Here is a 14,504-nt window from a genome sequence, read left to right as displayed (position 1 = left end):
TGAGTGTGTGTGAGAGTTAGTGTGTGTGTGTGAGAGTGAGTGAGTGTGTGTGAGAGTGAGTGAGTGTGTATGAGAGTGAGTGAGTGTGTATGAGAGTGAGTGAGTGTGTATGAGAGTGAGTTAGTGTGTGTGAGAGTGAGTGAGTGTGTATGAGAGTGAGTGTGTGTGTGTGAGAGTTAGTGAGTGTGTATGAGAGTGAGTGAGTGTGTATGAGAGTGAGTGAGTGTGTGTGAGAGTGAGTGAGTGTGTGTGAGAGTGAGTGTGTATGAGAGTGAGTGATGTGTATGAGAGTGAGTTAGTGTGTGTGAGAGTGAGTGAGTGTGTATGAGAGTGAGTGTGTGTGTGTGAGAGTTAGTGAGTGTGTATGAGAGTGAGTGAGTGTGTATGAGAGTGAGTGAGTGTGTATGAGAGTGAGTGAGTTGTGTGAGAGTGTGTGTGTGAGAGTGAGTGAGTGTGTATGAGAGTGAGTGAGTGTGTGTGAGAGTGAGTGAGTGTGTGTGAGAGTGTGTGTATGAGAGTGAGTGAGTGTGTATGAGAGTGAGTGAGTGTGTGTGAGAGTGAGTTAGTGTGTGTGAGAGTGAGTGAGTGTGTATGAGAGTGAGTGAGTGTGTATGAGAGTGAGTGAGTGTGTATGAGAGTGAGTTAGTGTGTGTGAGAGTGAGTGAGTGTGTATGAGAGTGAGTGTGTGTGTGTGTGAGAGTTAGTGAGTGTGTATGAGAGTGAGTGAGTGTGTATGAGAGTGAGTGAGTGCGTATGAGAGTGAGTGTGTGTGAGAGTGTGTGAGTTGTGTGAGAGTGTGTGTGTGAGAGTGAGTGAGTGTGTATGAGAGTGAGTGAGTGTGTATGAGAGTGAGTGAGTGTGTGTGAGGGTGAGTGAGTGTGTATGAGAGTGTGTGTGAGAGTGAGTGAGTGTGTGTGAGAGTGTGTGTGTGAGAGTGAGTGAGTGTGTGTGAGAGTGAGTGAGTGTGTATGAGAGTGAGTGAGTGTGTATGAGAGTGAGTGAGTGTGTGTGAGAGTGAGTGAGTGTGTGTGAGAGTGAGTGAGTGTGTGTGAGAGTTAGTGTGTATGAGAGTGAGTGAGTGTGTGTGAGAGTGAGTGAGTGTGTGTGAGAGTTAGTGTGTGTGTGTTGTTGCCCTTTTTAATGAGTGGGAGACTATTCCACCAGCATCACCAATAATGTTGCCAATCGGCACCGGTGACGCCAATAATGTTGCTCTTTCTGGGGTGTCTACTTTAGTCAGATATTAGTCTGACCGTTATTAATGAGGATATTGCTTTCCGAGTCGGCAGGTATCAATGATACCGCCACAAGGTTCAGCCGGATATCGATCAAAGACCCAACAACCAGTCAGTTAGTTCAAGTTCAATAATACTTTATTTACACACAAGATTAACTCACACATGCAACATAAAACATTACAAGCTAAATTACACCTAACACTACAACAACCTGTACTTAACGTCAGGCACCCGGCTTTGGCAGAGGAACAAGGCCTTTGTTTGGATCTGGAGTGGCTGGGTCTGGAGAAGTGACTTCGGTTCTGCTGGGCTCATCCGTCTGGTAGCGGTCGTTGATTTTGAACTTGCTTCTGGTGGTGGTGCTGTAGGTGGCTTCAGGTATAGGCCGGGCCGAAGAGTGCCCGTGTGCCAGGGCCAAAAGAGATTGAACACATGGCAGTGTCTCTCTTTACCCTTCAGGGGTTTCGCGCTCTTTTGGGCGGTCCTTATCTTTGGACCCAATAATTCGGCAGCTTCGATTACTTCCTTCGATTTGAGCCAATAAAGGGGCGGGTGCCTTGATAGCTGGCGTGTCCTGAGCGGCCATTGACCTTGGCTGTTTGGGCTTCCTGAGCAAAGGGAGTGGCACTGATGTGTCTGGAACTGTATCTGATACCTGAGCACCAGTCCTTTGCCCTGGGGAAATGGGCCATTAGAATGTAAATCGGCTGGGGGTTTTGATACTCTGTTCTCTGTTCGCAAATATACATTTCGGCTCTGAGTTTGCCTGAATCCTGTATTGGCCATATTTCCCATGAGTCTTTGCAAGTATCCATGTTTCCTTTGTAAATGGCCATCCCAGATGGCTACAGTGTGAGAGTGAGTGCGTATGAGAGTGAATGCGTATGAGAGTGAGGGTGTATGAGAGTGAGTGTGTGTGAGAATGTGTGTGTGAGAGTGTGTATGAGAGTGAGCGTGTGTGAGAGTGAGTGTGTATGAGAGTGAGGGTGTATGAGAGTGAGTGTGTGCGAGAGTGTGTATGAGAGTGTGTGTGTGAGTGTGTGTGTGAGAGTGAGTGTGTGCGAGTGTGTGTGAGAGTGTATGAGAGTGAGTGTGTATGAGAGTGAGGGTGTATGAGAGTGAGTGGGTATGAGAGTGAGGGTGTATGAGAGTGAGTGTGAGAGTGTGTGTGAGTGTGTGTGTGAGTGAGCGTGTGTGAGAGTGAGTGTGTATGAGAGTGAGTGTGTATGAGAGTGAGTGCGTATGAGAATGTGTGTGTGTGAGTGAGTGTGTGAGAGTGTGTATGAGAGTGTGTGCGAGTGTGTGTGAGAGTGTGTATGAGAGTGAGTGTGTATGAGAGTGAGGGTGTATGAGAGTGAGTGGGTATGAGAGTGAGGGTGTATGAGAGTGAGTGTGAGAGTGTGTGTGAGTGTGTGTGTGAGTGAGCGTGTGTGAGAGTGTGTGTGTGTGAGAGTGAGTGTGTATGAGAGTGAGTGCGTATGAGAATGTGTGTGTGTGAGTGAGTGTGTGAGAGTGTGTGTGAGAGTGTGTGTGTGTGAGAGTGAGGATGTATGAGAGTGTGTGTGAGAGTGTGTATGAGAGTGAGCGTGTGTGAGAGTGAGTGTGTATGAGAGTGAGGGTGTATGAGAGTGAGTGTGTGTGAGAATGTGTGTGTGTGAGAGTGAGTGTGTGTGAGAGTGAGTGTGTGTGAGAGTGTGTGTGAGAGTGTGCCTGAGAGTGAGCGTGTGTGAGAGTGAGTGTGTATGAGAGTGAGTGTGTATTAGAGTGTGTGTGAGAATGTGTGTGTGAGAGTGAGTGTGTGAGAGTGTGTGAGAGTGTGTGAGAGTGTGTGTTAGAGTGTGTGTGTGAGAGTGTGTGTGTGGGAATGTGTGTGAGAGTGAGTGTGTGTGTGAGAGAGTGAGTGTGTGTCTGAGAGAGTGAGTGTGTGTGAGAGTGAGTGAGTGTGAGAATGAGTGTGTATGAGAGTGAGCGTGTGTGAGAGTGAGTGTGTGTGAGTGTGTGTGAGAATGAGTGTCTATGAGAGTGTGTGTGTGAGAGCGTGTGAGAATGTGTGTGTGAGAGTGTGTGAGTGTGAGTGGGTGTGTGTGAGAGTGAGTGTGTGTGAGAGAGTGTGTGAGAGTGAGCGTGTGTGAGAGTGAGTGTGTGTGAGTGGGTGTGTGTGAGAGTGTGTGAGAATGTGTGAGTGTGAGTGCTTCAACATCTGGCTGAATGTAAGCTCCTGCCAGATAAACATCTGTCCAGTACAGTGAGCAGTGAGCTGAGCGAGTCCGTGTCAGAAACACAGCACCGTGCAGCACCAATCCTGTGAGAGCTTCGAACATTCCTGCTGTTTACCTTCCTCCACCTCAGGAAACCACCATCATGGAGATTAAGCAGCAGCTGATGCAGCAGCCAGATTCGCAAGGCTTTGTCATTGATGGTTTCCCACGCGAGGTTTCCCAGGCAATTTGCTTCGATGATCAGGTAATGACGTTGCCCAGTCAATCAAATCAACACACAGTAAACCTCCATTTTTGTCACACCCATCACAATGTGCACAAATCCCAAACTCACACTGATCAGAGAGGAGTCACTGTGAAAGGTAGGAGGTGAGAGCCAACAGACGCACAGCAAGATCTCACAAACAGCAATGCGACAGGACATTAAATCAGTTGTTAATGATGTGGCGGAAATACTGCTGCTTACGACTGTGCCATGAGAGCTTTTAAAGTGAATCAGAGGGCAGACGGAACATCATCCAATAGCACTCCCTCAGTACTGACCCTCTGACAGTGCAGCACTCCCTCAGTACTGACCCTCTGACAGTGCGGCACTCCCTCAGTACTGACCCTCAGACAGTGCAGCACTCCCTCAGTACTGACCCTCTGACAGTGCAGCACTCCCTCAGTACTGACCCTCTGACAGTGCAGCACTCCCTCAGTACTGACCCACTGACAGTGCAGCACTCCCTCAGTACTGACCCTCTGACAGTGCGGCACTCCCTCAGTACTGACCCTCTGACAGTGCAGCACTCCCTCAGGACTGACCCTCTGACAGTGCGGCACTCCCTCATTACTGACCCTCTGACAGTGCAGCGCTCCCTCAGTACTGACCCTCTGACAATGCAGCACTCCCTCAGTACTGACACTCTGACAGTGTAGCACTCTGTCAGTACTGACCCTCTGACAGTGCGGCACTCCCTCAGTACTGACCCTCTGACAGTGTGGAACTCCCTCAGCACTGACCCTCTGACAGTGCAGCACTCCCTCAGTATTGACCCTCTGACAGTGCAGCGCTCCCCCAGTACTGACCCTCTGACAGTGCAGCACTCCCTCAGTACAGACCCTCTGAGAGTGCGGCACTCCCTCAGTACTAACCCTCTGACAGTGCAGCACTCCCTCAGTACTGACCCTCTGACAGTGCGGCACTCCCTCAGTATTGACCCTCTGACAGTGCAGCGCTCCCTCAGTACTGACCCTCTGACAGTGCAGCACTCCCTCAGTACTGACCCTCTGACAGTGCAGCACTCCCTCAGTACTGACACTCTGACAGTGTAGCACTCCCTCAGTACTGACCCTCTGACAGTGCAGCGCACCCTCAGTACTGACCCTCTGACAGTGCGGCACTCCCTCAGTACTGACCCTCTCACAGTGCAGCACTCCCTCAGTACTGACACTCTGACAGTGCAGCGCACCCTCAGTACTGACCCTCTGACAGTGCGGCACTCCCTCAGTACTGACTCTCTGACAGTGCGGCACTCCATCAGTACTGACCCTCTGACAGTGCGGCACTCCCTCAGTACTGACCCTCTGACAGTGCGGCACTCCCTCAGGACTGACCCTCTGACAGTGCAGCACTCCCTCAGTACTGACCCTCTGACGGTGCAGCACTCCCTCAGTACTGACCCTCTGACGGTGCAGCACTCTCTCAGTGCTATCTGGAAGCCATCACCTTGGGCTCAGGATTTAATCTAAAGATCTTCTAGCTCAGTGGGCTAGACAGCTGGTTAGGATGCAGAACAAGGCCAGCAGCGCGGGTTCAATTCCTGTACCAACTGAGAATTCTGAATTCTCCCTCAGTGTACCCGAACAGGCACCGGAATGTGGCGACTAGGGGCTTTTCACAGTAACGTCATTGCAGTGTTAATGTAAGCCTACTTGTGCCAATAAAGATTTATAAAAATAACAAGTCAGATTGTAACCAAATGTCACAGCTGATTGGTTACTGTTAGACCAATTAGTACACAGAGCCAGAGCGCAAATTTACAGGTTGAGAACTTTAGGAAATAAATTCGGAGAAATATAGGTTTTAATCAAAAAATTGCAATGAATATTTTTCGGAAACATATTAAGTATTTGATGCTAATGTTTGGAGTTTGTGCCTTCAGATCTGTGTTCCAGACCTGGTGATATATTTGGCTTGTGCTAATGGTCGGCTGAGAGAGAGATTGGAGAAACGGGCAGTGGAAGGACGACCCGATAATAACCCGAAAGCCATTCACAGGCGTCTCACCACCTTCAAACAAAACATTGTGCCCTTGGCCCAATATTATGAAGAGAAATGCCTCATCGTAACGGTGAGTTGTGGCCGAATTATTGGAAATCACCAGGATTCAAGAGCACAGAAGGAGGCAATTCAGCCCATCGTCCTCATGCTGGCTCTTTGATTGCACGATCCACTTAGTTCCACTCCCATGCTCCTCGACAATACTCCTTCACATAATTATCCAATTCTCTTTCGAACGTTTCCACGGAATCTGCTTCCACCGCACTTTCAGGCAGTGCTTCCTAGATCACAGCTCGCTCTGTCAAAAATGTTTCCTCCCCTCCCCAAGTTATTTTGCCAATTATCTTAAATCATTTACTTTTTTAAAAATATATTTTATTAAAGTTTTCAAACAGAATTTTTCCATTTTACAAATCAACATAAAAATAGTACAGTGACTGATAAATAACATTACTTAAATAATATAGTGAACTAACAAAGTGACAAAAAATAGTGCTCCCCCCCTTTCCCTCTCCCCCCCCCCCCGCCTCCGCGGCTGCTGACGATCTATTTTCCCTTAACGTTCCACGAGATAGTCAAGGACTTAAATCATTTACTGTATACTACATTTATTTGCAAAATGTCTGCCTTCTCCCTAACTGACTCCCAGCAGTCTCTCTTTATCTGTGCTCAAGGTACCTAATCAATCATTGCCCACCTGGTGCAGGAAACGCCTCTTTATTTACTCTGTCAGAAACCGTCACCATTTCAAACACTTTAATTAAATCTCTCCATACCTTCAACTTCTCCACTATTTCCACATAATTAACATTTATCTGTTCCCACAAACCCTCCACACGTAACTGGAGGAGAGTGAAAATGTTTTAAAGAACATTTTTAAAATTTAGAGTACCCAAATTTTTTTTTTCAATTAAGGGGCAATTTAGCGCGGCCAATCCACCTGCCCTGCACATCTTTGGGTTGTGGGGGTGAGACCCACGCAGACACGGGGAGAATGTGGAAACTCCACACGGACCGTGACCCGGAGCCGGGATTCGAACCCTCGGTATCCTCAGTGCCGTGAGGCATCAGTGCTAACCACTACGCCACCTGCACGGCAATGTTAATAATGCTGCTGAAGGAGTGAGTTACCATGCAGTCCCTGCTGCTGGTTAACTGCCCACCTCCTTTCCTCCATGTGTCACCTGCCCCTGCCTCAAGGAATAAAGCAGAGTTAATGTTGCGGCGCCCCCTGTTACTGGCAGCCAGCATAGTTCAGAATACCCGAGTGATTCATTCACTCAACTGGAACCATTTCCTGAGCACAAGGTGTTAAATGTGAATAGTTTCTTAATTAAGTTACTAAAGTTCAGGGTCTGGGTGGAGGGCATTGATCGATTCGATACCTTGAGCTCATATAAAGAGAGACCATTGCTCCCGGTAATGACTCTTTGGTTTCATTTGTTCAGTTTTCTTTTGATACTTTGTTTTAGTCCAAGTTCCTCATCAGGGGCTGTCACCCCTCCCATTTTTGTTTAATTTATTGATGTTTTTTGTTCTTATCAAAAGAAGATAAAGGGAGATTTCTTGGGTACTGGGTGGCAGTTAAGGAGGAGGCAGGCATTTGCAATGTTACATTCTGCCCATCAGTCGGGTATTTGGTAAATGATTGGTGTCTAGTTTTTGACTCCGCCTGTCTTCAGAACGAATTAACACCTACACGGGACCCTCAGCACGTCGCAGGTGCCCCCACTCCTCGAACAAATAATCACAATTGATCAGTGGCGTCCCTCTTCCCGATAGGGGTCGGGTCCAGAAATATTCCCGCTGCTTCGTCGGTTAGGGTTTCTGACTGAGCCTGTCCAGGGACACTCTGGAAGCGTCGCCCTCTTCGCACGGGACACTGGAGAGGGAGCTTTACTCTGTATCTAACCCCGTGCTGTACCTGTCCTGGGAGTGTTTGATTGGGACAGTGTAGAGGGAGCTTTACTCTGTATCTAACCCCGTGCTGTACCTGTCCTGGGAGTGTTTGATGGGGACAGTGTAGAGGGAGCTTTACTCTGTATCTAACCCCGTGCTGTACCTGTCCTGGGAGTGTTTGATGGGGACAGTGTAGAGGGAGCTTTACTCTGTACCTAACCCCGTGCTGTACCTGTCCTGGGAGTGTTTGATGGGAACAGTGTAGAGGGAGCTTTACTCTGTATCTAACTCCGTGCTGTACCTGTCCTGGGAGTGTTTGATGGGAACAGTGTAGAGGGAGCTTTACTCTGTATCTAACCCCGTGCTGTACCTGTCCTGGGAGTGTTTGATGGGAACAGTGTAGAGGGAGCTTTACTCTGTATCTAACCCCGTGCTGTACCTGTCCTGGGAGTGTTTGATTGGGACAGTGTAGAGGGAGCTTTACTCTGTATCTAACCCCGTGCTGTACCTGTCCTGGGAGTGTTTGATGGGGACAGTGTAGAGGGAGCTTTACTCTGTATCTAACCCCGTGCTGTACCTGTCCTGGGAGTGTTTGATGGGGACAGTGTAGAGGGAGCTTTACTCTGTATCTAACCCCGTGCTGTACCTGTCCTGGGAGTGTTTGATGGGAACAGTGTAGAGGGAGCTTTACTCTGTATCTAACCCCGTGCTGTACCTGTCCTGGGAGTGTTTGATTGGGACAGTGTAGAGGGAGCTTTACTCTGTATCTAACCCCGTGCTGTACCTGTCCTGGGAGTGTTTGATGGGGACAGTGTAGAGGGAGCTTTACTCTGTATCTAACCCCGTGCTGTACCTGTCCTGGGAGTGTTTGATGGGGACAGTGTAGAGGGAGCTTTACTCTGTATCTAACCCCGTGCTGTACCTGTCCTGGGAGTGTTTGATGGGGACAGTGTAGAGGGAGCTTTACTCTGTATCTAACCCCGTGCTGTACCTGTCCTGGGAGTGTTTGATGGGGACAGTGTAGAGGGAGCTTTACTCAGTATCTAACCCCGTGCTGTACCTGTCCTGGGAGTGTTTGATGGGAACAGTGTAGAGGGAGCTTTACTCTGTATCTAACCCTGTGCTGTACCTGTCCTGGGAATGTTTGATGGGGACAGTGTAGAGGGAGGTTTACTCTGTATCTAACCCCATGCTGTACCTGTCCTGGGAGTGTTTGATGGACACAATGTAGAGGGAGCTTCACTCTGTAACCCCATTCTGCACCTGTCCTAGGAGTGTTTGATGGGGACAGTGTAGAGGGAGCTTTACTCTGTATCGAACCCCGTGCTGTACCTGTCCTGGGAGTGTTTGATGGGGACAGTGTAGAGGGAGCTTTACTCTGTATCTAACCCTGTGCTGTACCTGTCCTGGGAGTGTTTGATGGGGAAAGTTTAGAGGGAGCATTACTCTGTATCAAACCCCGTGCTGCACCTGTCCTGGGAGTGTTTAATGGGGACAGTGTAGAGGGAGCTTTACTCTGTATCTAACCCCATGCTGTACCTGTCCTGGGAGTGTTCAATGGGGACAGTGTAGAGGGAGCTTTACTCTGTATCTAACCCCATGCTGGAGCTGTCCTGGGAGTGTTTGATGGGGACAGTGGAGAGGGAGCTTTACTCTGTATCTAACCCAGTGCTATACCTGTCCTGGGAGTGTTTGATGCAGACAGTGTAGAGGGAGCATTACTCTGTATCCAACCCTGTGCTGTACCTGTCCTGGGAGTGTTTGATGGACACAATGTAGAGGGAGCTTTACTCTGTATCTAACCCCATGCTGTACCTGTCCTGGGAGTATTTGATGGGGACAGTGTAGAGGAAGCTTTACTCTGTATCTAATCCTGTGCTGTACCTGTCCTGGGAATATTTGATGGGGACAGTGTAGAGGGAGCTTTACTCTGTATCTAACCCCGCGCTGTACCTGTCCTGGGAATATTTGATGGGGATAGTGTAGAGGGAACTTTAATCTGTATCTAACCCCATGCTGTACCTGTCCTGGGAGTGTTTGATGGGGACAGTTTAGAGGGAGCTTTACTCTGTATCTAACCCCGTGCTGTACCTGTCCTGGGAGTGTTTGATGGGGACAGTGAAGAGGGAGCTTTACTCTGTATCTAACCCTGTGCTGTACCTGTCCTGGGATTGTTTGATGGGGACAGTGTAGAGGGAGCTTTACTCTGTATCTAATCTGGTGCTGTACCTGTCCTGGGAATATTTGATGGGGACAGTGTAGAGGGAACTTTAATCTGTATCTAACCCCGTGCTGTTCCAGTCCTGGGAGTGTTTGATGGGGACAGTTTAGAGGGAGCTTTACTCTGTATCTAACCCCGTGCTGTACCTGTCCTGGGAGTGTTTGATGGGGACAGTGTAGAGGGAGCTTTACTCTGTATCAAACCCCGTGCGGAACCTGTCCTGGGAGTGTTTGATGGGGACAGTGTAGAGGGAGGTTTACTCTGCATTTAACCCCGTGCTGTAGTTGTCCTGGGAGTGTTTGATGGGGACAGTGTAGAGGGAGCTTTACTCTGTATCTCACCCCGTGCTGTACCTGTCCTGGAAGTTTTTGAGGGGGACAGTGTAGAGGGAGCTTTACTCTGTATCTAACCCCGTGCTGTACCTGTCCTGGGAGTGTTTGATGGGGACAGTGTAGAGGGAGCTTTACTCTGTATCTAACCCCGTGCTGTACCTGTCCTGGGAGTGTTTGATGGGGACACCGTAGAGGGAGCTTTACTCTGAATCTAACCCCGTGCTGTACCTGTCCTGGGAGTGTTTGATGGGGACAGTGTAGAGGGAGCTTTACTCTGTATCTAACCCCGTGCTGTACCTGTTCTGGGAGTGTTTGATGGGGACAGTGTAGAGGGAGCTTTACTCTGTATCTAACCCCGTGCTGTACCTGTCCTGGGAGTGTTTGATGGGGACAGTGTAAAGGGAGCTTTACTCTGTATCTAACACCATGCTGTACCTGTCCTGGGAGTCTTTGATGGGGACTGTGTAGAGGGAGCTTTACTCTGTATCTAACCCCGTGCTGTACCAGTCCTGGTAGTGTTTGATGGGGTCAGTGTAGAGGGAGCGTTACCCTGTATCTATCGCCGTGCTGTACCTGTCCTGGGAGTGTTTGATGGGGACAGTGTAGAGGGAGCTTAACTCTGTATCTAACCCCGTGCTGTACCTGTCCTGGGAGTGTTTGATGGGGACAGTGTAGAGGGAGCTTAACTCTGTATCTAACCCCGTGCTGTACCTGTCCTGGGAGTGTTTGATGGGGACAGTGTAGATGGAGCTTTACTCTGTATCTAACCCCGTGCCGTACCTGTCCTGGGAGTGTTTCATGGGGACTGGGTAGAGGGAGCTTTACTCTGTATCTAACCCCATGCTGTACCTGTCCTGGGAGTTTTTGATGGGGACTGTGTAGAGGGAGCTTTACTCTGTATCTAACCCCGTGCTGTACCTGTTCTGGGAGTGTTTGATGGGGACAGTGTAGAGGGAGCTTTACTCTGTATCTCACCCCGTGCTGTACCTGTCCTGGGAGTTTTTGAGGGGGACAGTGTAGAGGGAGCTTTACTCTGTATCTAACCCCGTGCTGTACCTGTCCTGGGAGTGTTTGATGGGGACAGTGTAGAGGGAGCTTTACTCTGTATCTAACCCCGTGCTGTACCTGTCCTGGGAGTGTTTGATGGGAAAGTGTAGAGGGAGCTTTACTCTGTATCAAATCCCGTGCTGTACCTGTCCTGGGTGTGTTTGATGGGGACAGTGTAGAGGGAGCTTTACTCTGATCTAATCCTGTGCTGTACCTATCCTGGGAGTGTTTGATCGGGACAGTGTAGAGGGAGTCTTATTCTGTATCTAACCCCGTGCTGTACCTGTCCTGGGAGTGTTTGATGGGGACAGTGTAGAGAGGAGCTTTACTCTGTATCTAACCCCGCGCTGTACCTGTCCTGGGAGTGTTTGATGGGGACAGTGTAGAGGGAGCTTTACTCTGTATCTACCCCGTGCTGTACCTGTACTGTGAGTGTTTGATGGGGACAGTGTCGAGGGAGTTTTACTCTCTATCTAACCCCGTGCTGTACCTGTCCTAGGAGTGTTTGATGGACACAATGTAAAGGGAGTTTGATGGGGACAGTGTAGAGAGGAGCTTTCTCTGTATCTAACCCCGTGCTGTACCTGTCCTGGGAGTGTTTGATGGGGACAGTGTACAGGGAGCTTTACTCTGTATCTAACCCCGCGCTGTACCTGTCCTGGGAGTGTTTGATGGGGACAGTGTAGAGGGAGCTTTACTCTGTATCTTATCCCGTGCTGTACCTGTCCTGGGAGTGTTTGATGGGAACAGTGTAGAGGGAGCTTTACTATGTATCTAACCCCGTGCTGTACCTGTCCTGGGAGTGTTTGATGGGGACAGTGTAGAGGGAGCTTTACTCTGTATCTAACCCCGTGCTGTACCTGTCCTGGGAGTGTTTGATGGGGACAGTGTAGAGGGAGATTTACTCTGTATCTAACCCCGTGCTGTACCTGTCCTGGGAGTGTTTGATGGGGACAGTGTAGAGGGAGATTTACTCTGTGTGGTAGTAGAGGTATTACGGTACCTGGTAATACTGGAGCACCATTGGTGGAAACTGTATGCTACCTATTGGTCAAGCTGTATGGTAGCTCCGCCCTGCTAGGTGGGGTATAAGAGCCCATGCCGCCCAAGCAGCCCTCATTCTGTACCTGAGCTGCTGCGGGGAAACATCTAGCTTATTGAAGCCTTCAGTTTGACTACAACCTCGCATTAGTGGTCATTGATTGTGCATCAATTTAATAAGCTAGTTTTGAAAAAAGGATGGAGCTCCGAATCAAGCCGGAGTGTCTGCAACTCAGCCCCCACGCGGCAATCTTCAAGCACTGGCTGGCGTGCTTTTAAGGATATCTTGGGACGGCTGAAAACGCACCCACGGGAGAGCAGAAACTGCACGTCCTGCACTCAAGGGTGAGCCGGAGGTTTATGCCCTCATCGAGGAAGTGGAAGACTTTGATGCAGCAATAGAGCTGCTAAAAGGACATTATACTCGCCCGGTAAACCAGGTCTACGCCCGGCACCTGCTTGCAACAAGGCGACAAACCCCTGGGGAATCGCTGGAGGAATTCTACCGTGCACTCCTGGTGTTGGGGAGAAGCTGCGGCTGCCCGCAAGTTTCGGCGAGCGAACACACGGAACTCTTAGTCCGGGACGCTTTCGTGGCAGGTATGCTATCGTCACAAATCCGCCAGCGCCTGTTAGAAAAGGATACCCTGGGTCTCAGGTAGGCACGGGCCCTTTCAGGCTCCCTGGACGTGGCCTCCAGAAACGCCTGCGCTTACGTTCCCGACCGCGCGGCAGCCCCCTGGGCAGCGTGGAACCCATCCGCAGCCGACCCCGAGACATCCCCCATCCCCCCACAAGCTTGTGCTGCAAGACGGCCTGGCAACCTGGAGGGGCCCTGCTACTATTTTTGCGGGCAGTCCAAGCACCCCCCGCCAGCGCTGCCCGGCCCACGCATCCACCTGCAAGGGATGCGGTAAAAAGGGCCATTTCGTGCGGTTGCCGCGGTCTCCGGTGGCGAATGCGGACCACCACCACAAACCTCTCCACGGTCCCCGTGCGGCCAGCGTGCGCCACCACCTTCCTACTCCAGGGCCACGTGCGGCCCCCAGGCGCCGCCATCTAGTCCCGCGAACGCCACGTCTGAGGGATGGGCGCCGCCATTTTGTGCACCCCCAGCCATGTGTGACCATTGGGAGCCGCCATCTTGGATGAACCCCCAGGACCCCAGCCCGGCTGACCACACACTGCCCAAAGAGAACACTCAATTGCTGCGATTAGCCTCGGTGACTCTGGATCAGTCCCGCCCTCGAACACTCTCAATTGCTACAATGACTGTATTCATCAACGGGCACGAGACGTCCGGCCTAAGCGACTCTGGGAGCACGGAGAGCTTCATACACCCCGACACGGTAAGGCGCTGTTCTCTCCTCGTCCACCCCGTTAATCAAAAAATCTCCCTGGCCTCCGGTTCCCACTCAGTAGAGATAAAGGGGTTTTGTGTAGCAAACCTCACAGTCCAGGGAAGAGAGTTCAAAAATTTCCATCTCTACGTCCTTCCCCACCTCTGTGCGGCCACACTCCTAGGTTTAGACTTCCAGTATAACCTCCAAAGTCTAATCTTCAAATTCGGCGGCCCTATACCCCCCTCACTGTCTGCGGCCTCGCGACCCTTAAGGCTGACCCGCCTCCCCTGTTTGCGAACCTCACCCCGGATTGCAAACCCGTCACCACCAGGAGCAGACGGTACAGTGCCCAGGACTGGATCTTTATTAGGTCAGAGGTCCAAAGGCTATTGAGGGAAGGAATCAATGAAGCTAGCCCTGGAGAGCTCAAGTAGTGGTGGTAAAGACCGGGGAGAAGCACAGGATGGTCATCGACTACAGTCAGACCATCGACAGGTTTACACAGCTGGACGCGTACCCCCGCCCCCGCATATTCGACCTGGTAAACAGGATCGCGCATGATAAGGTCTTCTCCACGGTGGATCTCAAGTCCGCCTACCACCAGCTCCCCATCTGCACTAGTGACCGCAAATACATTGCCTTCGAGGCAGATGGGCAGCTCTATCACTTCTTAAGGGTTCCCTTCGGTGTCACCAATGGGGTCTCGGTCTTTCAGCGCGAGATGGACCGAATCGTTGACCGGTACGGTTTACGGGCAACATTCCCGTATCTCGATAATGTATGTTTGATGGGGACAGTGTAGACGGAGCTTTACTCTGTATCTAACTCCGTGCTGTACCAGTCCTGGGAGTGTTTGATGGGGACAGTGTAGAGGGAGCTTTACTCTGTATCTAACCCC

The 14,504-nt window shown here is 50.4% G+C and overlaps 1 protein-coding gene across 2 annotated transcripts in view; it reads left to right on the top strand.

The window, feature by feature from the left end:
- Window positions 1-14,504, top strand: part of LOC140403161 (adenylate kinase isoenzyme 5-like) — a 135,198-nt gene that overhangs the window by 21,743 nt on the left and 98,951 nt on the right. For both annotated transcript variants that reach the window (XM_072490860.1, XM_072490861.1), the window contains exons 5-6: window positions 3,588-3,701; window positions 5,605-5,793. In XM_072490860.1, the coding sequence (XP_072346961.1) occupies window positions 3,588-3,701; window positions 5,605-5,793 (303 nt within the window). The remainder of the gene's footprint in view (window positions 1-3,587; window positions 3,702-5,604; window positions 5,794-14,504) is intronic.

This window comes from Scyliorhinus torazame, chromosome 27 (genome assembly GCF_047496885.1).
Source record: "Scyliorhinus torazame isolate Kashiwa2021f chromosome 27, sScyTor2.1, whole genome shotgun sequence".
NCBI classification, from domain to species: Eukaryota; Metazoa; Chordata; class Chondrichthyes; order Carcharhiniformes; family Scyliorhinidae; genus Scyliorhinus; species Scyliorhinus torazame.
The sequence above is the reverse complement of the archived record's forward strand: the minus strand, read 5'-3'. Positions and strand labels throughout refer to the sequence as shown.